The 24,583-nt window shown below is 36.8% G+C and overlaps 1 protein-coding gene across 10 annotated transcripts in view; it reads right to left on the bottom strand.

Annotated features, from left to right (window-relative positions):
* The window catches only part of CFAP91 (cilia and flagella associated protein 91), a 96,278-nt gene that overhangs the window by 31,922 nt on the left and 39,773 nt on the right, over positions 1–24,583 (bottom strand). For all 10 annotated transcript variants that reach the window (XM_019839805.3, XM_045036988.1, XM_045036985.1 and 7 more), the window contains 4 exons: positions 11,392–11,569; positions 6,701–6,858; positions 4,257–4,439; positions 3,232–3,374 (listed from right to left, as the gene is read on the bottom strand). In XM_019839805.3, the coding sequence (XP_019695364.2) occupies positions 3,232–3,374; positions 4,257–4,439; positions 6,701–6,858; positions 11,392–11,569 (662 nt within the window). The remainder of the gene's footprint in view (positions 1–3,231; positions 3,375–4,256; positions 4,440–6,700; positions 6,859–11,391; positions 11,570–24,583) is intronic.

Here is a 24,583-nt window from a genome sequence, read left to right as displayed (position 1 = left end):
AGAAACAACTCAAATTTCTATCAACTGATGAGCAGATAAACAAATTGTAACACATCCACACAATGGAATATCATATAGTCACAGAAAGTAATGAGGTACTGAGACCTACTACAACATGGATGAACTTTGAAAACATGCTAAGTTAAAGAAACCAGACACAAAAGGCCACACATTGTGTGATTTCATTTATATGAAACGTTCAGAATACGCAAATCCATAAATTGAAAGATTAGTGGTTGCCAGGGGCTATGGGGAAGAGGGTAATTGGGAGTGACTGCTAATCGACATGGGGTTCTTTTGGGATAATAAGAATGTTCTGGAATTAGATAATGGTTATGGTTGAATAATCTTGTGAGCATACTAAAAACAATTGAATTGTATATATATATATATTTTTTTTTAATTTTTTTCAACTTTTTTTATTTATTTTTGGGACAGAGAGAGACAGAGCATGAATGGGCGAGGGGCAGAGAGAGAGGGAGACACAGAATCGGAAACAGGCTCCAGGCTCTGAGCCATCAGCCCAGAGCCCGACGCGGGGCTCGAACTCACGGACCGCGAGATCATGACCTGGCTAAAGTCGGACGCTTAACCGACTGCGCCACCCAGGCGCCCCTGAATTGTATATTTTAAAAGGGTGAATTTTATGGTATTGAATTATATCTAAAAAAAAAATCATAAAAGAGAAATGAAGACTTCTTGAGACAGACAAAAAACTGAAGGAGTTCATTGCCAGGAGACCTGTCCTGTAATAAATGGTAAAACAAGTTCTCCAGGCAGGAGAAAAATGACATTGGTTAGAAACTTGCATTTCTATAAAGAAAGGAACAGTGACACAGAAAGAATAAATGAAGGTAAATTGAACTATTTTTTCTTATTTTTAATTGATCCAAAATATAACTGTTAAAGCAATGACAGTAAAAATGTATTGGGTGATTATAGCCTATGGATCAGTGAAATGAACGACAGCAATGCCACAGGACTGTAGGGAGGAACTGGGAATAATCTATAAGGGAAATGCTCTACATGGAAAGTGATAATATTACTTGAAGGTGGACTTAGATTATTTTATATGTAAACTCATATACTAGTTCACAAGACAAGCCTCACTAAATTTCAAAGAATAGGGATTCCTGACCATAGAACAAATGAGTTAGAATTTACTTCAAAAACGAGTTAAAATTCCTGCATATTTGGAAATTTAAAAACTTAAATACTCACAGGAGCAAAAACCATAACAGATGTTTTTAAAAAGTTAGATACTAATAAACACTTCATATCAAAACTAATGAAATATACCAAAATCAGTGTTTTGAAGGAAATGTTTAGCCTTAAATACTTTATAAAACTGATGAGTGCCTGAAAATTAATGAGCTACATGCCTACCTTAAGTTAGGAAAAGAACTACAAAGCAAAAAGAAACAAGAGACAAAGACATAATATGAATAGGAGTTAATACAATTGATAAAATATCTATAGTAAAGAAAATCAACAAATTTGGAGGTTCATTCCTTGGAAGAACAGTACCAAGAAAATTAATAAGCCTCCAGTAAAGCTGAATAAGAAAAAAGAGTTAAAGCACAAATAAATAATATTATGACTGAAAAAGTAGGCACGGTTATAGATAAAACAAACGCTAAGAAGATTATAAAATAATACTATCAACGTATGCCAAAAAATTTGAAAAGTTAGGTGAAATGGACCTTGTAAAGAATGTAATTTACCAAAACAATGCAGAAAGATCTGTAAGTAGTATGGAAATGAAGGAGTGGTGAAAGCTTTCCCATGAAGGTAACATCTCAGATAATAATTCTACCAAACTGAAGAAACAGACCATCTTAAGCTTAAACTCTTTTCAAAAGTAGAGAAGGAATACTCTGCAGTCATTTAAGAAGACCTGTATAACTCTGACACCAATACTGTACAGAATCAAAATGAGAAAGAAAAGTAAGGCCATTTCACTCACAGATATAGAATCAAAATTCTGAAAAATAAACTAGTAAATCAAATCCAACAATGTATTAAAAGTAAGATAAAACACCTTGACCAGGTTAGGCTCATCCCTAGTATGTAAGGATAGATTAATGTTTGTTTAAAAAAAAAAAGCAACTATAAATGTTCCTTATTATAATAATAATTTTAAAAAGAAAAATATATAATTACCTCAATAGATACAGCTGAAACATGTGATAAAATACAACATGAACACATGATTAAAAGCTTCAGTAAATTAGGAACAGAAGAGAACTTCCACACCCTAACAAAAAGTATCTACTAACACATGTTACAGAAAGTGAGAGAATAATGAATGCAGAGTTCAAATGGGTAAATGGAGACAGGGGGATGAGGTGGTAAGAACCACATAAATATACATGAATTACTGTTAAGGTCCTAATTTTTATAGTGAGTATGGGCTCCCATGGATTCTTACTCCACTACCAAAACCAACTGAACAAACAAACAGACGTGGACTAGTGGGGAGATTATGTCGTGGACCAGAGAGTCTCAGTGTAGTTCCTACAGATCAGCATTACCTGGAAACTTGTAACAAATGCAAATACTCCAGCCCCACTTCTGACCTACTCAATCAGAAACTTTGGGGTTGGGCCCAGCAACACGTGTTTTAACAAGCCCTCTGGGTGATTCTGATGCCTGCTAAAGACTGAGCAGCACTATCATAAACCACGAATTCTAGAGTCTATACACCTACAGTCCAATTAACAAATGGGAAGCACAGCTGGTGGCTCCTCTGTACTTGTTTCATGGGGACAACCATTGCACTTTCTCATTTAGTTGAGCTTTAAACTAGATCAGAGAGGCCTTGAATGTGACTCCCTGTTACCCTGGTAACAAATCTAAAAGGGAGAAAATGAGGCCTAGTACACTATTAAAACCAGCAGTAATTCCTAACACTAGAAACTTGCTACGCCTCAACGTAGTCTCAGATATTATGGAGATCCAAAGTCAGAACCACTTTTAGGAAGTAACATGACTTCCGCCAAGAAATTGGAGAACAACCTCCAAGAGATTTTCCTACAGTTTGAAATGAGGAAAAGAAGCATATTCATTCAGCATAGCAAAGGCAACTTCCAGAAGAGAAAAATCTAGGGAGGAGAAAAAAATGTAGAGTTATCCGTTGAGAACTACTGGACATTGCAATTTTGGAGGTATAGTATTTCACTGCAAAAGTCCCACTAGAAGCATCTTGTCTATGAATAAGGATTATTATACCTTATGAACCTCTGCCAACTCATGTTCCATTCTTGCTGCCCTCTTGAGAAAACCAGCTTTCGTGGTAGTGACTTTTGGCTTTGGAGGTCTGATTCGGGGTTGTGTCACAAAATCTGGGAGACATGACTCAAGTTCAACTAATCCTACAGGAAAGAAGTACATGTTTTTTAGTATTTGGTGATTAAATTTACCATTTTGAAAGCGTATTGTTAGTTTTAGGAGCTATTTGCCAAGTGGTTTCATTTAGAATTATTGATGAGGTAGAGCCCACATAATTGGAGTGGACCCAAAACGTAAAGCAAATTTCTGCATAATTAACTCATGTTCTCAGTGACTTAAGATTGTAAAATGAGAATCCATTCTAATACAGTATTTCCCTACAAAAATGTAGTAAATTCTACGATAATAATCAAGAGAAAATTAATGGTCATATGATACATGGGATCATCATTCTAAGTAGATGTACACAAATTTATCTTATTCTGCTCTGGAGATGATCAGCCAGAGACACAAGTTCAAGAGTGTGACCATCAACTCATGATCTTGGCCATATACATGATGCTTCAACTTGTCAACTAAAATTTAAATAATCTAAATAAGCTCCTCTTGGACTTTGTAAGAGGTACAGCTCTATGAATTTATCCCCTGGTTATCCATTTCCTTGCCCACTAGTTTTCTAGCACTTCTTAAAGGGCTGATTTTGTGATATATTTCTTGTTTGCTTTGAAAATCTGATATAAAAGCTTTTTCAGTTTCATTTTTGTATAACTTTATTAGTGACACTGAACAAGTTTAAATGTTTCATAGCTAAGCATTGATACACTGTTATATAGTATATCCATTTATTTGAGTCTTAGCTGTTTTTATTGGTTTGTATGAACGCATATTAATAATATTGAATGTGTTCATTGCTATTTCTTGAAAATATTTTTACTTGTTGTTTAGCCTTTAATCCAATACTTCTTTCTCTTCTAGTACTTTAATACTCCTCTTATACTGGACTTGTTATCATGTAAACATCTTACCTTCATAGGTGTTGAGATAGTGGTTTTTTACTACAAAGTCCTCTGAGTTGTTATCAGGGAAACGACCAAGGCGAGACAAAGGCCCATAGACCTGGGATGCATAGTCAGAATAATCCTTGATGATATTTCTTCTCTCCAACTTCCCTTCTATATTCTTTCCCTTTCCCACAAGTTTCCTGATTGCTAGAATAAAACATACCTCTGTGACTATCTCCAAAATATAGTTCTAAACAAATGCATAATAATAGGCCAGTTTTGTTTTTGTTCACAGAGAAACTACTGAACTGTGCAGTCATGAAGACCACTCACTGCAGACAGAATATAACACTAAAAACAGAGGTTAGTCCTCTGTGTGGCCCAGATCCTCATGAGACAAGCAGGAGTGAAGAAGTTGAGGCAATTAGTATTCTCAATGGTACTCGTCAAAAATCTTTTATAACTGGGGCACCTCGGTGGCTCAGTTGGTTGAGCGTCCAACTTTGGCTCAGGTCATGATCTCCTGGTTCGTGGGTTTGAGCCCTGCATTGGGCTCTGTTCTGATAGCTCAGAGCCTAGAACCTGCTTCGGATTCTGTGTCTTCCTCTCTCTGCCCCTTGCTCACTTGCTCTTTATCTCTCTCAAAAATAAATAAACATTAAAAAACTTAAAAAAAATTGAATAACTGCATTCCAAGCTCTGAGGTAAGAAGGTGTATTCGGCAAAAGTCTTCCAGGCTTACAAACGAAACTCAAAGTAACTGAAAAATATATGTTCAGGGGAGATTTGGAGAATTATTTTCTCCTAGGAGAATAATTGCAAGGGAGGGAGACTACAGGTTCTTCAGTAATCTGACCATCTTGGTTAACAATAGAATAAAGCACAATATATCCCAGCTTAGAGCTCTAGAAGTGTTTGGCAGTCAGAGGGAAAAGGCTGAGCCGTGCACATTCAGAGTTCATTCATCTAAGGAGTCATGTTTGCTACCTCCACCGGCTCCTTCTCTTTCAGTCCTATCACAGAGCCAGCCGGTTTGAAGGCTCTATGCTGTGTGCTGTCAATGCATGCAAAGTCATACTGTGGGACTGCAAAGTCTTGTTGCAAGAGGTGGCTGCATGCACCACTGCTGACTTGTGGGTGTTTATGTTTGATCCTCAGTGCTTCTGTGTATAACTTGGGGTTTTAGAATTAAATAAAAATAGTTAACATTTTATTATTTACCTACAAAAGTTAGTCAACTCATCATTAGTTATACCAAGTACTGAAAAGAAAAAATGTTGACAATGTCTAACTACATACCTCGAAGCTAGTTAAAAGTTATTTTCACACAAACACACACATACACACACACACACACACACACACACACACACGGTAAGTTCAGGGGCATATAAGTGAGAGCAGATAATAGGTGCCTCACTTATGATGGGAGGGAGTGGGGTCCTTGAAGGCCTCCCTGAGGAAGTGACATTTGAGTTCTGTCTTAGCCAGGGTTCCCCCAAAGGCAGAGCATGAGACAAAAGCAATTGTGCAAGCAGTTTATTTGGGAGGTGATCCCAAAGGGCAGGAAGAGAGGGACAGGGGGAGTAAAAAAAAAAAAAAAAAAAAAAAAAAAAAAGCTACTCAACCCATTGTTAGTATTGTGAAGTGCTGAAAAAAAAAAAAAAAAAACAACTGTTGAACATGTATACCTAGCATCTAGTTAAAAGTTAAAGTTCACTAAAAATAATTTTATGGAATTAATTTTTATAACTGTTTTACTTTTGCTAGAAAAATAACAAATTTGATTTTTTAAGTTGTAATTACATTCTGTTATTATACATTAAATTGGATAATTTGCATATATAATTGATACATTACAATTTTATAAGTAAATTATATTAAAAGTTACTAAGCAAATAAAGCTATAAAGCTAAATCCTAATAAGTTAAAATTTTTTTAATTTTAATTTAGTTTTTATATAGTCCTTAAAAATTTTTTATATAGTCATTCTTAATCATCCACTGACTACTCCTTTTATATGTACAGATATAATACATAAACAGATATACAGTATATCCATGGTCTTAAAATTTCATGGGAGGGGGCAAGCAGGAGAAAATATGTCTACATGTCTCATTTAAGGGAAATAATTTAAAAAAAGGTTGAGAAATTGGGCTCTCTGGGAACTCAACCCATGAATATGAGAAGCCCATCCCCTACTCTCTCTCCCTCTCTCTCTCTCTCACACACACACAAACACGCGTGCGCGTGCCAATAATGTCAGTAACTTGACTACCTGTTAGAACATTACTACTTGGTTTTCTTAGAAAATTTCCTCCAGTCTTCTACTTTTGAAAGTAACTCTTTTCCTTTATTCATTTAATAACACTAGGACTCATAAGATTTCTATCTAAATCAGGTTTGGTCAAAGATTCAAAGCAAAGCCAACTTTCCCATTCTCTTCATTGTTCATATTGCACCTTTACCTGATACATGTCTGTGCTGAATCTGTGCCAGTTTTGCCTCCTTTGCTTCCTGCAGTTTAGACCACTGGGCATTCAAATGCTTCATGTTCACTTCATTTTGATTCTCATCACGCTTCTTCAGCAGCTCTTTTAGGACTTCCAGGCGAATCTCCTGCAGTCTTTAAATTACCAAACATAAAGAAGTATGTGGTATCTCCAACAGAATGTTCTACTAGAGAGAAAGGGAACGCCTGCCATAAACAGGATCTTCTCTTTGGGCTGGTATCATATTCACGTATTTTAAAAAGACCACTCTGGCAAAAGTGTGACAAATGGATTAGGTGCTGGGGGAGGCAACTCAACAATAAGTCTCTCTATAAAAGGACTATGTCTGGGTGTAGTTCTGAAAGGCAAAGAGAAGTATGCCAGGTAAAAAAGAAAAAAAGGGGGGGGGGGGGCGCTCTCAAGGCAGATGAGCCTAAATGAACAACAAAATGTATGTGCACAGTTCCAGGTCGACAGATATTGGCTAGAGGGTTAAGTAATAGGAGTGACGAGAAAATGAGGCAGCATGCTATCTTAAGGAATAAATGTGAAAATGCCAGGGTCTGGCATATACAGGCACTCAGCCAATCTTTGCCTCCCTTCCCCTTGTCTTCACCTTGTTCTCCCAGAGCTACCTTGCTCATGTGTATATAACCATGTATAAATGACTTCAAAATCTGTACCTCAAGCCCAGGTATTTCTAAACCAGAATTCCTGTCTACTTGAATTTCCAGCTATCCCCTGACAACCTCAAAAACGCCTGCTCATTTTGTTCCCCCAGAAATCTACTGTTTCTTATATCTTCTTCCCTCCTGTAATGATTCCTCCTCTAAAGCACTTCTCGCATCCATTCCCTAGCTCATGTTTTTGTCAACCCTCTCCTAACTTGGACTCTAGTTGCTAATCTAGTCTCTCTTCCTTCCAATCTTGCTCCACACAGCTGTCAAGATTTTCCTTCCTAAAACAGAATTTGAACATTTTACTCTTACTTAAAAATTCATAGACTAATTCATTCAGCCACTCATTTGTCAAATATTTATTAAGTGCTCACCATATGCCAGGCAGGAAACAAACAATGATGAACAAGATAAAACACCTTCTATCAAGAAGCACTGTTCTATTGGAGCAGGCGTATCAACTAGCATTTTATAAGACAAGGAGATACATACCAGACCAGAAGAATGAAAAGACTGTGGGAGAAGAAATGACAGAGCATCTATGTTTAGCACTATTCCCAGTAGATGTGGGGAAGGTTGGGAAGGCTTCCTTACAGGAGGCATTAACTCTGTAGTCTTGAAGATAAACAAGGATTGAGATTTGCCACATTGACAAGGAAAAAGCGACGCCTAAGCAGAGGAATCTGAATGTTCAAATCAAAGGGCTAGAGACAGAGCAAATAGGTCATGCTGGCAGGGCTTCTCAAAGTGAACGTAGAGGGGAGGGTGTGGAAGTAGTGACAAATGAAAATGGAGAAACAGGTATTTTTTAAAAAATAAGCCACACACCAATAGTCACCTTTCTCTCTGGAGTTAGAAATCCAAGGTTTGGTTCTCAAGTTCATCACTTACCTCAATTCCTTCAGTCATAAAATGGGCATAATAGTATCTATCTATCCATCCCATAAGGTTGTTGTGAGTATTAAATGAATTAATGTCTATGTGGCAGGACAGTGGTTCCCAAACCTAAACATGCATCAGATTACCTGGAGCCCACGGCCTGACTCAGTAGGTCAGAAATACCTACTGAGGAGTACTGGGGAGGGGCCTGAAAATCTGCATTTCTAACAAGTTCCCAGGTAATGCTAATGCTGCTGGTTTGTGCACCACACTTTGAGAACTACTGGCTTGGAACAAACATGGCTCCAGCACATGGTAACCTCTCTACAAGTGTAACATGCTCTACGAATATCATCATCATCACTAATATTATCATCTACCTGATGGCTTCTTACCCTTCAACACCCAGCTCAGAGGCTACCTTCTCTCAGTTTTCCCAAATCTCCACTCACTCCAAACAGAACTAGCCAGAAATATTTTAAAGGTTTTTAATGTCCTTCTGATAAGAATATACCTCTCTAAATTGCAGCACTAAATTTAATTTTCTACAGACAGGATTGGGTACCTGATACCTACTTTGCCCCAAAGTACTTTACATTCTATTAGCTGCAAGCTTTTACCAAAACATCACACAGTCTGGATTCAGGGTTAATAGAAAGTGTTGTAAAAAGACAAACATATTTTGAATTCAGAACCACGTTGAGTCTAACTCTCCTGGTTCTTAACTCTAAGCAGACTGTCAGGGACCATGGTAGCATTGCTATGAGTAACAAAGTGCCTCGGCGCAGCCTGGAACAAAGAAAAACCTCAATAAGTTCCCTTCCTTTCCTTTCTTGATGGGGAGCTGGAATTTGGGGGTTTTCATCATTTCTACACCTTCCAAGGACAGCCTCATTACTGAAAATACATTAAATGACTGAAAACCAGAAGTACCTTGGTATATTGTTGTTTATCCACCGTGAGTTCATTTCCTAATTGAGGAATTCCACAATTTGTCTTTTAAGTAGAAAATGCCCCTGTTAGCTGTAGCTAGAACCCAAGATGTCCTGACTGTGAATCCAGTACGAGAGGGAATAAGAGACAGTATTAGCTAGGAGGCTGATGGATATGAAGAGGGCCAAGGCCTAGGCAAAATGGCATCGGGAATGAACAGAAAGAGTCAGTTTGACTGGTGCAGTCACTCTGGAAAACAGTATGGAGGTTCCCCCCAAAAATTAAAACTAGAACTACCCTACGACCCAGCAATTGCACTACTAGGCATTTATCCAAGGGATACAGGTATGCTGTTTCAAAGGGACACATGCACCCCAATGTTTATAGCAGCACTACCAACAATAGCCAAAGTATGGAAAGAGCCCAAATGTCCATTGATGGATGAATGGATAAAGAAGATGTGGTGTACATATATATATATATATAAAATGTGTGTATATATATATATACATATATATACACACATATATATAATATATATTATAATTATAATATATAATTATAATATTATAATTATAATGTGTATTATTATATAATTATAATATTTTATATATAATTATATTATATATAATATATTATAATATATACTTATATAATTATAATATATGTTATAATTATATATTATATAATATATAATAATATATATAATATATTATATATAAATATATAAATATATATTATATATTATTATATATTATATATAATATATAATACATAATTATAATATATATTATATAATATATAATATATATAATTATAATATATATTATATAATATATAATATATATAATTATAATATATAATATATAATGTATATATACGTTATACATATAACGTATATATATGCTTTTATATATATAACGTATATATATATGCTTATATATATATAAAATATATATATAATGGATTACTCGGGAATCAAAAGAATGAAATCTTGCCATTTGCAACTACGTGGATGGAACTGGAGGGTATTATGCTAAATGAAATCAGTCAGTCAGAGAAAGACAAATATCATATGACTTCACCCATATGAGGACTTTAAGATACAAAACAAATGAACATAAGGGAAGGGAAGCAAAAATAATATAAAAACAGGGAGGGGGACAAAACGTAAGAGACTCTTAAATACGGAGAACAAACAGAGGGTTATTGGAGGGATTGTGGGAGGGGGGATGGGCTAAATGGGTAAGGGGCATTAAGGAATCTACTCCTGAAATCATTGTTGCACTATATGCTAACTAACTTGGATGTAAATTAAAAAAATAAATTAAAAAAAAATAGTAAAAACTACTGAAAAATTTAAATGCTCAAAATCTCTTTTTAGTTTACTATTGTTAGAAATAATTGGAACAAATATACGCTTGAATTAAAAGAAAAAAAATAAATAAAAAGGGAAAAAGAACTAATATATGGTACAAGGCAGGTATACCTTTAACACATGTGAAAATAACCAGTTACAAAAGACCATATACTTCATGATTCTATGTATATGAAATTTCCAGTAAAGACAAATACAAAGATACAGAAAGTAGGTGAATATTTGTAAAGGATGGTGGAAGGGGGAAATGGAAAGTTTCTTTAATGGATTAGAGTTTCTTTAACGTTTCTTTCTTGGAGTGAGGAAAGTGTTATAAAATTAGATAGTGATGATGGAGATACAACTCTGTGAATATAGTAAAGATGACTAAAATGTGCATTTTAAAATGGTGAACTCTAGGATAGGTGAACTGTATCTCAACAAAACTGTTAAAAAATAAAAATAAAGAGTCAGTTTGAAAGACATTTGCAGAAAGCAGTGGGATTCTGAAATAGTCTAAATTAGATTTTTCCTAAAGAGAAAAGGGAAGAGAAGAATCACAGATGCTTTGAGGAATTGTTCAAATCTGTTAAGGGTTCCACGCTTCACTTTACACACAAAGAGGGCATTATATACTTTTATGTTATTAGAGAGAAAATTATAGACCTATTATTCCTGAAAGAACCAGCAACCCAATTTCCTATCTCTACAGGTGGAGGGTTGTTATAAACCCACATATTTGGGAAAATTCTTTACAGATAAAAAGTATTTACGTTACTCCAACAGTGCAGGTGCAGATGTCTGGATAATCTAGAACTTACTTTTCAATCTCCTGCTCTCTGAAGGCCCATTCCTTCCTCTCCATCGCATTCATCATCCTCCTTCTCTTCTCAAACTGGGAGGTGTCACTCAGACAGGGAAGAGTGGCTTCCCAAGCACGCTTCTCCCGGGCACGTTCTATCATCTCAACTTCAGCTTGTCCTGCTGGGAGCCCTCGACCTGGATGGTAAAGCAAAGCAAGTTAGAAACACATGGACAAACTCATGTACCTTCCAGTATTTAATTTACTCCCTTTCAGTTCCTGTCCTTTTTAAATTCAAGGGTTAAGACAGGATGAAATGATATTGGGAAACATCCTCACACTGTGCTTCACAGCTTGTTATCTATCCCCTGTACTGCCTCTTGTTAGTTACTCAGCCAGAAGACATTTTAGTTACACATAACATGCTAGAGAGTATTTGAAGAATATTCTGTGACTACTGAACAATCATACCTTGGAATGCCCTATATTAGACAAATCAATGTTTTGAAACACAAAGAAATATCAAAGTAACTTACAGCTGGTAAGTGGCAGAAATCAGGATTTGAACATAGCAATCTGACCCTTGTGGTCTTATGTACTACTCTATACTTCCTCTCTATTAGAGAAATAAAACAAAAATGAATTGTACAGACAAGTCGACAGTTAATCACACTCAACAGTGAGGTTGAAAGCTTTTCCTCCAAGATCAGGAACAAACAAGAGCCTACTCTTATCACTCTTATTCAACATAGTACCGGAAGTCCCACCCAGAGTAATCAGGCAAAAAAGAAATAAAAGCCAACCAAATCAAAAAGGAAGTAGTAAAATGGTCTCTATTTGCAGATAACATAATCTTAGATATAGAAAACTATAAAGACTATCAAAAATGGTTAGACTGACATACAAATTCTGTAAAGTTGCAGAATACAATATCAACATACAAAAATCAGTTGTATTTTAAATACTAACAATGAACTACCTGAAAAAGAAATAAAGAACATAATCCCATTTACAAAAATAACAGGAATAAATTTAGCCAAGGAGGTAAAAGATCTATATGCTAAGAACTATAAAACACTAATGAAAGAAATTGAAGATGACAAAAATAAATGGAAAAATATCCCATGTTCATGGATTGGAAGAATTAATATTGTTAAAATAGTCATACTATGCAAGGACATCCAAAGATTTGATATAATCCCTAATAAGGATCCCAATGACATTTTTCACAGAAATAGAAAAACAATCCTAAAATTCCTATGGAACCATAAAAGAACCCAAAGAGCCAAAGCAACCTTGAGAAAGAAAAAGGTGAAGGCATACTTTCTGGTTTCAAACTATATTACAAGACTACAGTAATCAAAACAATATAGTACTAGCATAAAAATAAACACATAGACACAAAAAGAATCAAGAGCCCAGAAATAAACCCATACGTAGTCTACTAATATTTGACAAGGAGGCCAAGAATACTCACTGGGGGAAAGATACCCTCTTCAATAAATGGTAATGGAAAAATAGGATATTCACATGCAAAAGAGTGAAACTGAACCCCTATCTTACACTAATCACAAAAATTAACTTGAAATGGATTAAAGACTTAAATGTAAAGCTCCTAGAAGAAAACATAGGAAGGAATCTTCTTGATGTTAGTCTTGGCAATGATTTTTTGGATATGACACCAAAAGTACAAGCAACAAAAGCAAAAATAAATAAATGGGACTACATCAAACTAAAAGGCTTCTACACAGCATAAGAAATGAGCAACAAAAGGAAAAGGCAACCTATGGAATGGGAGAAAATATTTTCAAACCATGTATCTGATAAGGAGTTAATATCCTAAATACATTAGGAACTCCTACAAATCAATAGCAAAGAACAAAATAATGCAACTAAAAAATGGACAAATGACATGAATAGCCATTTTTCCAAAGAAGATATAAAAAAGGCCAGTAGGTACATGAAAGGTGCCCAACATCACTAATCATCAGGGAATTACAAAAGAAAAATATGAGATATCCTTTCACATCTGTTAGGATGGCTGTTTTCAAAAAGAGGTAAACAAATGCTGACAAGGATGTGGAGAAAAGGGAACCCTAGCACACTATTGGCAGGAATGTAATTGATACAGCCGCTATGAAAAACAGTATGGAGGTTCCTGAAAAAGCTAGAAATATAGGTACCATATGATTCACTTCTGAGTATATATCTGAAGGAAATGAAATTACTATCTCAAAGAGATATCTGCACCTCCGTGTTCACTGCAGCATTTACAGATGCCAAGACATGGAAACAACTTAAGTGTCCATTAACACATGAATGTTATAAAAAATGATATATGTATAATTCCTATATAACATATTAAATATAATAAACATATATTGAATAAAATTAATATGTGATCAATTTTATATGTAATATAAAATATATAAAACTCAGCCATAAAAAAGGAAATCCTGCCATTTGCAACAACATGAATGATAATTTGAGGGCATTATGCTAAGTAAAATAAGTTAGACAGAAAAACACAAATACTGTATGATCTCACTTATATCTGGAATCTAACAAAACTGAAATTCCTAGAAACAGAGCATAGACTGATGGTTTCCAGGGGTGAGAGGCATGGGAGAAATGGGTGAAAATGGTCAAAGGGTACAAGCTTTCAGTTATTTGATGAATAAGTTCTGGAGATCTAATGTACAGCATGGTGACTATAGTTAACGATAATGTATTATATACTTGAAAGCTGCCAAGAGAGTAGATCTTAAATGTTTTACACACACTAAAAAAACAATGGTACTATGTGAGGTAATAGGTGTGTTAACCAATCTTATTGTGGTAATCATTTTGCAAAAAATATGTATATAAAGTCATGTGGTGTGTCCTAAACTTGCACAATATGTCAATTATATCTCAGGAAAGCTGGGGGGAAAATGAATTATACATAAGTAACAATATGATAATCTTTTATTTTTATTTATTTTTAATTTTTTTTAACATTTATTTATTTTTGAGACAGAGAGAGACAGAACATGAACGGGGGAGGGCCAGAGAGAGAGAGGGAGACACAGAATCTGAAACAGGCTCCAGGCTCTGAGCGGTCAGCACAGAGCCCGACGCGGGGCTCGAACTCACGCACCGCGAGATCATGACCTGAGCCGAAGTCGGAGGCTCAATCGACTGAGCCACCCAGGCGCCCCCCTTTTTTTTTTTTTTTTAATTTTTTTAAACATTTATTTATTTTTGAGACAGAGAGAGACAGAACATGAACGGGGGAGGGCCAGAGAGAGAGAGAGGGAGACACGATAATCTTTTATTTAATATTTACATCCATGATATTTTACTGTATCATTCTGCAACTTGCTTTTTTACTCAACTTTGTTTTGGGGATGCTAGTCATACACAGAGATCTAACTGCACTCTTCCACTGTAGGACTCTACCACAATTTAAGCTATCTTCTCAAAAGTGATGTTTTAAGTTGCTTCTAATTTTTTGATTACACATAGTAACGCTGCAACAAACATCCTTGTACTGGTCTCATTATGCCCATATGCAAATTTCTCTATGATTCTTAGAAAGGATCTAAAGTCTAGCAGCTAGATCATAAAATATCATCATTTAAAATTTTTCTGAATATTGCCAAATTTGCCTTCCAGAAGTATAATTTTGCTCAAGCCTTCTGAGAGTCCCCTGGTGCTCTCCCACAGCCCATGCTTCCTTCCTTCCTCCCACATTGTTTCTGCCGAATCTCAGTTGCTTTTTGTAGTCCTAACAAATACTTAGTAGTAGTTCACAGATTTTTTTTAAGTATCACTGAAAGTGCAATTTGTGGGAGTTGTGTTGTACTTGTTGCTTTTGTATGATTTCTGGGAAGAAAAGAGGAAAGATGCTGATTTACATAGGCACAGCTATACTGGGATTACAGATTTGGTTTAGAATTGCTTGAAGGTATAAAATGTTTAGGGGAGAAATCCTATCTATTTAAGCATGACTCTCCCCATTTATAAACATGGTATGCCTCTCTTTTTATCAAATCTTTGTTCATGTGCTTAAGGAATAATTTACATTTTTCTCCATAATACTGTGCACATGTTTTTGTTAAATGATATTCCTAAGCACTTTGTTATTTGTCAATATTAAGAGTATGATATTTTCAATATTCCTACTTAGATATTGTTCATATATAGGAAAGCTACTGATCTTTGCATGTTGATTCTATATTCAGCTACCTTACTGAAATCAGGTTCTTAGTTCTGGTAATTTGTTACTTCATTTGATTTTCTAAATGAGTACATTGTCTGCGCAGAAAGATAGTTTTGCTTCTTATTTCTAATCTTCATGCCTCAATTTTTTCCTCTTACTGCAGTGACTCAGTATTTCTCAACTAAAGTGATATTACTGCCTTATTGGGCAAAAAATTATTTCTTGTATGAGACTGCCAGATACAGCACAGGATGTTTAGTGTCCATGCCAGCCTACCTCCCAAAACGCATCTCGTGTGCTAAATACCAGGGGCACATCCTAATCATCATTACATTTAAAAATGCAGAGCAAGAACTTTCAGGGAGATAGCAGAGTAGGAAGATCCTAGGCTCGCCTCATCCCACAGATACAACTAAAGACACCCCCATCAGTGTAAATAACCAGAAAAACACTAAAGACTGGCAAAACAGACTCTCCACACATATGTTGAGAAGAGGCCACATCAAGGAGGCTAGGAAGGCAAAGACTTAGTGGAACCAAATAGACCCACATAACTGTCCACAAAAGGGAAGAATGAGGTGGGTACAGAGATAAATAAGCACCCCAGGCACAGGGGCCATGCACTGGGAAGACAAATCCCCAGAACATTTAGCTTTGAAAGCCAGAGAAGCCCGGCTTTGTGAGTTCTTAAAACCAATGGGGTTTAGCACCTGGAAGTTAAAAAGTCAATGGGCTCAGCTCTGGGAGAGCCCAGGGTGAGAAGAAACGGAGTCCCTACTCTTAAAAAGACAGCATAACAAACAGTTCCACTGAGATACAGCACAGAAACAGCAATTTGAAAAACACCTGGGGTATCCAGGAGGTGGATTTGTTTACTAATCTCAGAGTTTGTACTGGAGGAGTAGGGATCTTTGGGAGACTTCTCTAGGAACAAAGAGGCTTACAGGAGCCATTTCCCATCCCCAGTGTGGATATATGGACATCTGCCAGTATCAGCACACCAGGAATAATCTCCACCAACCTTGCTAACAGCACACCCTGCCCAACAGTCTTTTGCAGATCTACCCCCTCCAACCCAGCTGGCATCAGCAGAGTTGTCCCTGGCAGCTGCAAGTCCCCTCCCTGGAGACTGACACAGACCTTGCTGACAATACTCACTCTGATCCTGTGTCTCCTGTGGAACAACCCTCTGCAGGAGTCCATCCAAGGCTGGCATTGCACAAGCAACCCAAACACGGTCTACCACCACTCCAAGTGACTCTTGCCCCAGGGAGAGGGGATGATAACAACACACACCAGTCCAAATGTAGCCCTAGCAGTGGGCTAGGGACAGATTTCTGGACTGACTGCAGGCCATGCCCACCAACAAAAGCATCTGAGGGGACAATACAGGGAGAGCACCTTGTAGTCTGGTGGTACTGCAGCTCTAGCAAACCCCTGGTCAGACTCAACTCAAGCTCAAGGAGACCCTGACTAGCCAAATTACATCACAGGGACCAAGCCCTGCCCAAAACAGGCAAAGAGAGCCACTGCAATGGCTGGACTGAGGGCAAATATAACTCAGCCACAGCAGGGCACATGCAACACACATAGGAGACACCCCTGAAGTGCCAGGTTCTGGTAAACAGGGGACATTATACTGCAGGGCACTATAGGACCTTTTCTCCATACATCCAAGACTTTCAAGAGCAGATGTTGCTGACTTTCATAATACACAGAAAACAGACACAGAGAGTTAGACAAAATGAGGAGACAGACAAATATGTCCCAGATCAAAGGACAGGACAAAGTCACAAGAAAGCTAAACGAAATGGAGATAAGCAATATGCCTGATAGAGAATTTAAAGTAATGGTCATAAACATACTCACTGAACTGGGACAAAAGTGAAGGACTCGGTGAGACCCTCAACAAAGAGACAGAAAATGTAAAAAAAAAGAACCAATCTGAGATGAAGAATTCAATAACTGAAGTTAAAAATACACTAGAAGGGGAAAATAGTAGACTAGAGGAAACAGAAGAACAGATCAGTGACCTGGAGGACAGAGTAGTGGAAAGCAATCAAGCTCAACAGGAGAGAAAAAAAAAATAATAATAAATGAAAATAGATTAAGGGAACTCAGCCACACCATCAAGTGTGATAACACTCATATTATAAGGATCCAAGAAGGATAAGATGGAGAAGAGGTGGGGAGAAAATTTTATTTGAGAAAATAACAGATGAAAACTTCCTGAATTTGGAGAAGGAAACAGAAATCCATTCAGGAGACACAGAGAGCCCCCAACGAAATCAACCCAAGGAGGGCCACACCATGGCGCATAGTAATTAAAATGGAAAAAAGTACTGATAAAGAATTTTAAAAGCGAGAAGAGAAAAAAAATTAGATACATACAAGAAAAACCGCATAAGACAACTAGCTGACTTTTCAGCAGAAACATTGCAGTCCAGGAGGGAGTGGAATGATATATTCAAAGTGCTAAAAGAAAAAACTTGCAACCAAGAATACTTTATTCAACAAAGCTATCATTCAGAATTGAAAGAGAGAGTTTGCCAGACAAACCAAAGTTAAGGAAATTCATGGCCACTAAACCAGATTTACATGAAATGTTAAAGGGGACTCTGTGAGTGTAAAGGAAAGACTGTAAGTAGGAGTAAGAAAAGTAGGAAGCACAAAAGCAGTAAAATTAAGTATATCTATAAAAATGAGTCAAATGATTCAAAACAAAAGGATATAAAATATGATACCATCTACCTAAAACATGGCAGGGGAAAGGAATAAAAATTTAGTGCTTTTAGAATGGGTTCAAACTTAAGTGACCATCAACTTAATATAGACTGCTATATGCATAAGGTGTTACATATAGATCTAAAGGTAACCGCAAATCAAAACCTGGTAACTGATATGCAAAAAATAAAGAGAAGGGAATCCAAGTATATCAACAAAGAAAGCTAGCAAACCTTGAAAAAGGAGAACAAGAAAGGAACACAAAACTACAAAAACAACCATACAACTAACAAGATGGCAATAAGTACATACCTATCCAAAATTACTTTGAATGTAATGGGACTAAACACTCCAATCAAAAGACATAAAGTGACAGAATGGATACAAAAGCAAGGCCCATCTATATGCTGCCTATGAAAGACTCATTTCAGATTCAAAGACACATGCAGATTTGAAAGTGAAGAGATGCAAAAGCATTTATCACGCAAATGGAAGTGAAAAGAAAGCCGAGGTAGCAACACTTATATCAGACAAAATATACTTTAAAACAAAGACTGTAACAAGAGACAAACAAGGAAAGTACATAATCATACATCTAACAAGATATAAGAATTGTATAAGGGAACCATCCAACAAGATATAGGGATTGTAAATATTTATGCACCCAACATGAAGACACCCAAATATATACAGCAGCTTAACAACAAACATAAAGGAAGTAATCAATAATAATACAATAATAGTAGGGTACTTTAACACCCCACTTACATCAATGGATAGATCATCCAAAGAGTAAATGAATAGGACACAGTGCTATGAATGACACATTAGACCACACGGATCTAACAGATGTATTCCATCCTAAAACAGTGGAATACACATTCTTTTCAAGTGCACATGGAACATTCTGTAGAATAGATCACACATCAGGTCACAAACAATTCTCAACAGGTTTGAAAAGACTGAAGTCAAAAGTCTAGCACCAGACAGCTTCACAAGTAAATTCTACCACACATTTAAAAAAGACTTAATATCTATTCTTCTCAAACTATTCCAAAAAAATAGAAGAGAAAAGCAAGCTTCCAAATTCATTCTATAAGGTTAACGGTACCCTGATACCAAAACCAGATAAAGGCACTACAAAAGGAGAGAGACTCTGAGAGACTGAAAGGGGGGGGGGGAGGGGGTGGGCGGAGAACGAACTACAGGCCAATATCTCTAATGAACATAGATACAAAATCCTCAACCAAATATTAGCAAACCAAATCGAACAAATCATTCACCACAATCAAGTGGAATTTCTTCCTGTGATGGAGGGTGGTTCAGTATTTGAAAATCAATCAATATCAAATCAACATCACATCAACAGAAAGTATAAAAACTATATGATCATTTATCATTTCAACAGATATAATAAAAGCATTTGACAAAGTACAACATCCATTCATTATAAAAAACCCTCAACAAAGTAGGTTTAGAGGGAACATACCTCAACATAATAAAGGCCATATATGGAAAACCCATTGCTGAAATCATACTCAATGGTGAAAAACTAAGAGCTTTTCCCCCAAGATCAGGAATAAGACAAAGATGTCCACTCTCACCACTTTTACTCACCATAATACTGAAAGACCTAGCCACAGCAAAAAGAAATAAGAGGCACCCAAATTGGTAGGAAAGAAGTAAAACTTTCACTAGTTACAGTTGACAAGATATTATATAGAGAAAACCCTAAAGACTCCACCAAAAAACCAGAACACATAAATTAATTCAGTAAGGTCGCAAAATATAAAATCAATATATAAAAATCTGTTGCATTTCTATACACTAAATTATTAGTATAGCAGAAAGAGAAATTCAGAAAACAGCTCCATTTACAATTTCAGTAAAAAGCATAAAATATCTAGAAATAACCAACGATGTAAAAGACCTCTACTCTGAATATTATGAAACACTGATGAGGGGCACCTAGGTGGCTCAATCAGTTGAGTGTCTGACTTTGACTCAGGTCATGATCTCACGGTTCATGAGTTTGAGCCTCACATGGGGCTCTCTGTTGTCAGCACAGAGACCACTTTGAATCCTCTGACCCTATCTCTCTGCCCCTCCCCTACTCGTGCTCGCTCGCTCTCTCTCTCTCTCTCTCTCTCTCAAAAATAAACATTTAAAACACTGACGAGAGAAATTGAAGATGACACAAATGGAAAGACAGTCCATGCTGATGGATTGTGAGAACAAATAATTGTTAAAATGTCCATACTACACAAAGCAATCTACAGATTGCTAATGCAATTTCTATCAAAATACCAATGACATTTTTCACAGAACTAGAACAAATAATCCTAAAATTTATATGGAACCATAAAAGACTCCAAAGAGCCAAAGCAATTTAAAGAAAAAGAACAAAACTGGAGGTGTCACAATCCCAGAATTCAAGATACACTGCAAAGCTGTAGTTATCAAAACAGTATGGTACTGGCACAAAAACAGACCCATAGATCAAAAGAACAGAATAGAAAGCCCAGAAATAAATGCACAGTTATATGGTAAACTAATTTTCCATAAAGGAGGCAAGACTACACACTGGGAAAAAGACAGTCTCCTCAACAAATGGTATTGGACAAACTGAACAGCTACATTCAAAAGAATGAAACTGGACCACTTTCTTACACCATACACAAAAATACACTCAAAATGGATTAAGGACCTACATGTAAAATCATAAAAACCCTAGAAGAGAACACAAGCAGTAATTTCTCTGACAGTGGTTACAGCAACATTTTTCTAGATATGTCTCTTGAGGCAAGAAAAACAAAAGCAAAAATAAAACTACTGGGACTACATCAAAATAAGAAGCTTCTGGAGTGCCTAGGTGGCTCAATTGCTTGAGCGTCTGACTTTGGCTCAGGTAATGATCTCATGGTTTGTGAGTTGGAACCCCATGTTGGACTCTGCACTGACACAGAGCCTGCTTGGGATTCTTGCTCTCTCCTCTCTCTCTCTGCTTCTCCACCACTCACACTTTCTTTCTCAGAACACATAATCTTTAAAAAAGAAAAATAAGAAGCTTCTGCACAGCAAAGCAACTAACAGAACTTAAAGACAACCTACTAAGTGAGAGAAGGTACTTACAAATGACCTATCCAATAAAGGGTTAGGGTGTCCAAAACATATAAAGAACTTATATAAGTCAACACCAAAAACACATATAATCCAATTAAAAATGGACACAGAAGACATGAACAGACATTTCTCCAAAGAAGACATACAGATGGCCAACAGACACATGAAAAGATGCTTAGCATCACTGATCATCAGGGAAATGCAAATCAAAACCACAAGGAGATATCACCTCACACTTTTCAGAATGGCTAAAATAAACAAGAAGCAAGTGTTGGCAAAGATGTGGAGAAAAAGGAACCCTCATGCACTGTTGGTGGGAATGCAAACTTCTGCAAAAACTGTGGAAGACAGTGTGTGTTTCCTCAAATAATGAAAACTAGAATTACCATATGATACTGGGTATTTACCTGAAGAACAAAAAAGCACTAATTTCAAAAGGTATATGTGCCCCTTTGTTTACAGCAGCAATGTTTATAGTAGGCAAATTATAGAAGCAACCTAAGTGTCCATCCACAGATGAATGGATAAAGAAATGGTGTGTGTGTGTGTGTATAAACATACACATACACACATACAAGAAATGGTGTACACACACACACACACACACACACACACACACACACACTGGAATGTTGCTCAGCCATAAAAAAGAATGAAATCTTATCATTTGCAACAACATGGACAGAGCTAGAGAGCATAATGCTAAGTGAAATAAGTCAGAGAAAGACAAATGCCATATGATTTCACTCATATGTGGAATTTAAGAACCAAAACAAACCAATAAAGAAAAGAGACAAACAAAAAAGACTCTCAACTATAGAGAACAAACTAGTGGTTACTAGCTGGGAGGTTAGTGGGGAGGATAGGTGAAACAAGTAAAGAGGATTAAGGAGTACACTTAATCATGATGAATGCTGAGTAATGTATAGAGTTATTGAATCACTATATTATACATCTGGAACTAATAGAGCGCTGTTAATTATACTGGAATTAAAAAAAAATTTTAACTTTTTCCAAAAATTATAGTGCAACAGCAGGACAGTACAGATGAGTATGGCTGTTTTCTAATAAAACCTCTTCCAATAGCTTTTTCAATGTCTTCTTTTTCCTTGATTTATAGGTATGAATTTTTAAAAATTTATCCCAGTTGGTCCTCAATAAAATTTTTCAACCGGTGGGCTTACATCTTTCTTCAAGTCTGGGAAATTCTCAGCCATTATCTTTTCTTGCATTGCTTCTCTACCACTCTCTCTCCTTTCAATTTCTGGATCTTATAATCTAATCCCCCAAGGCTCTTACCTTTTTTTTTCTTTTTTAAATCTTATTGTACTTTTGCATGTTGCATTCTGGAATACTTGTTCATTTAATCATACATTTCACTAATTTGTTCTTCAGCTCTGCCTAGTTCACTACTGAGTTCATTTTATTTCAAACTTCATAGTTTTCCTTTCCAGTGATTCCAACTGATTCTTTTTTCATAGCTCACACTTTTGTTTTCATGTTCCTCCCCCTGTTTATCTCTTTGAGGATATAAAAAGTACTTCCTAAGTCCTTTTCAGATTGTTCCATTTGCTCTGTTTGCTCAAGAAATCATTCTTTCTGGTTTTTTCTTTTTTTGATCACTACTGGCATCTGTATTCTTTAGATGCTTTGTGATTCTTGGGTTGAGGTCATCTGTAGATTTCTCTCATGAGTACCCTGGGCAGTAGCACTCTTTGACCTGGACAGAGAGACAGCTCCCCAGCCTCATTCTTCAGAGCCCTACCCAGCATCATAGTTCAACAGACTATGCCCACCTGGAGCTACTCTACTCTTAGAGACCCTGGAATTCCTTAAACAAATGGCCCAAGCCTGCTTCCAAAATCTACATGGACCTCTTCCCAGGATTCAGACTCCTGAGGGCAGACTATATGCTGTTGTTTGTTCACCCTTAAGCCCAAGGGGTGGCCAAGTGGCAGGGATGTGTACACTGAGATTGGAAAAACCAGGTAAGGTAATCACATGCACACATGACAGGCCCCTCGTGATGTAGAACAGTCAGAGAAAAAGGCAAGCCACAGGCAGCCTCTCCCCTTGCTGCCACCTTCCACCAAAGAATCCCAAGGAATCTCAGAATTTTAAACTTGTCCTTTCAACTTATTATAAAGATATATTTGTAAAAAATACAGAACATATTTTACTTAACAAATATTAACTTGATTTATAATTTTTAAACATCTATACATATAGTATGTAGGCCTCCATTTAAACTCCTACTCAGGGCCTCACAAATGAGGGGGCAGGCCAGACTCATAGTGGTTTTTATTGACACTTCAACTTCTGTGTTGGAAGGCACTGGGCTTCAGTACCACCTGCGGGCAAGAGAAAAGTCTTGCCTCCTCTAGTCCAGGCAGGTAACTTGGATCTAGCTCCCCACCATTCCCAATCCCTGCTCACCATCATAGATTCCCAGCTATTTCTTCCTTTTAGGAAGTAATCTCCACTTCTGACGTATGGAAATCTTTTACCTTTTTTAAAAAAAGTGTGGTTATGTGCTTATTAGTGTGTGTGTATTTTAGGTGTTCAGAGCAGAAGGGAAAGGTTTCAGCATATTTTTAATCTGCCATCTACGCCTGAAAGTAGAGCCCCTGCTATAAAGTATGGAAGTCAAGAATGCTTCATCTGATATCATAAGGTGAGCCAAGAAACAAGAATCAAAACTAGAGCTCAGATATGGAAGTCTTCATTGCCTATGACACAGACTTGATCACAGCAAACCATCACAGCTGGGAAACGAAAGTAATCTCATTTTAATAAAAATCATAATAGTGTACCAACTATCTCCACAGCCTGGGAGGAGGCGGCCTCTCTGGTCCTCAGTTTCCCAGCTACAATCAAGTGAGTTCAATAAGCTAAAGTCTAGTCATTTAAAAAAGCCCCTTTTCGGCGCCTGGGTGGCGCAGTCGGTTGGGCGTCCGACTTCAGCCAGGTCACGATCTCGCGGTCCGTGAGTTCGAGCCCCGCGTCGGGCTCTGGGCTGATGGCTCGGAGCCTGGAGCCTGTTTCCGATTCTGTGTCTCCCTCTCTCTCTGCCCCTCCCCCGTTCATGCTCTGTCTCTCTCTGTCCCAAAAATAAATAAACGTTGAAAAAAAAAATTAAAAAAAAAAGCCCCTTTTCTTA

This window comes from Felis catus, chromosome C2 (genome assembly GCF_018350175.1).
Source record: "Felis catus isolate Fca126 chromosome C2, F.catus_Fca126_mat1.0, whole genome shotgun sequence".
Lineage (NCBI taxonomy): Eukaryota > Metazoa > Chordata > Mammalia > Carnivora > Felidae > Felis > Felis catus.
Note: the sequence above shows the minus strand (reverse complement) of the source record. Positions and strands in the feature narration are given on the sequence as shown.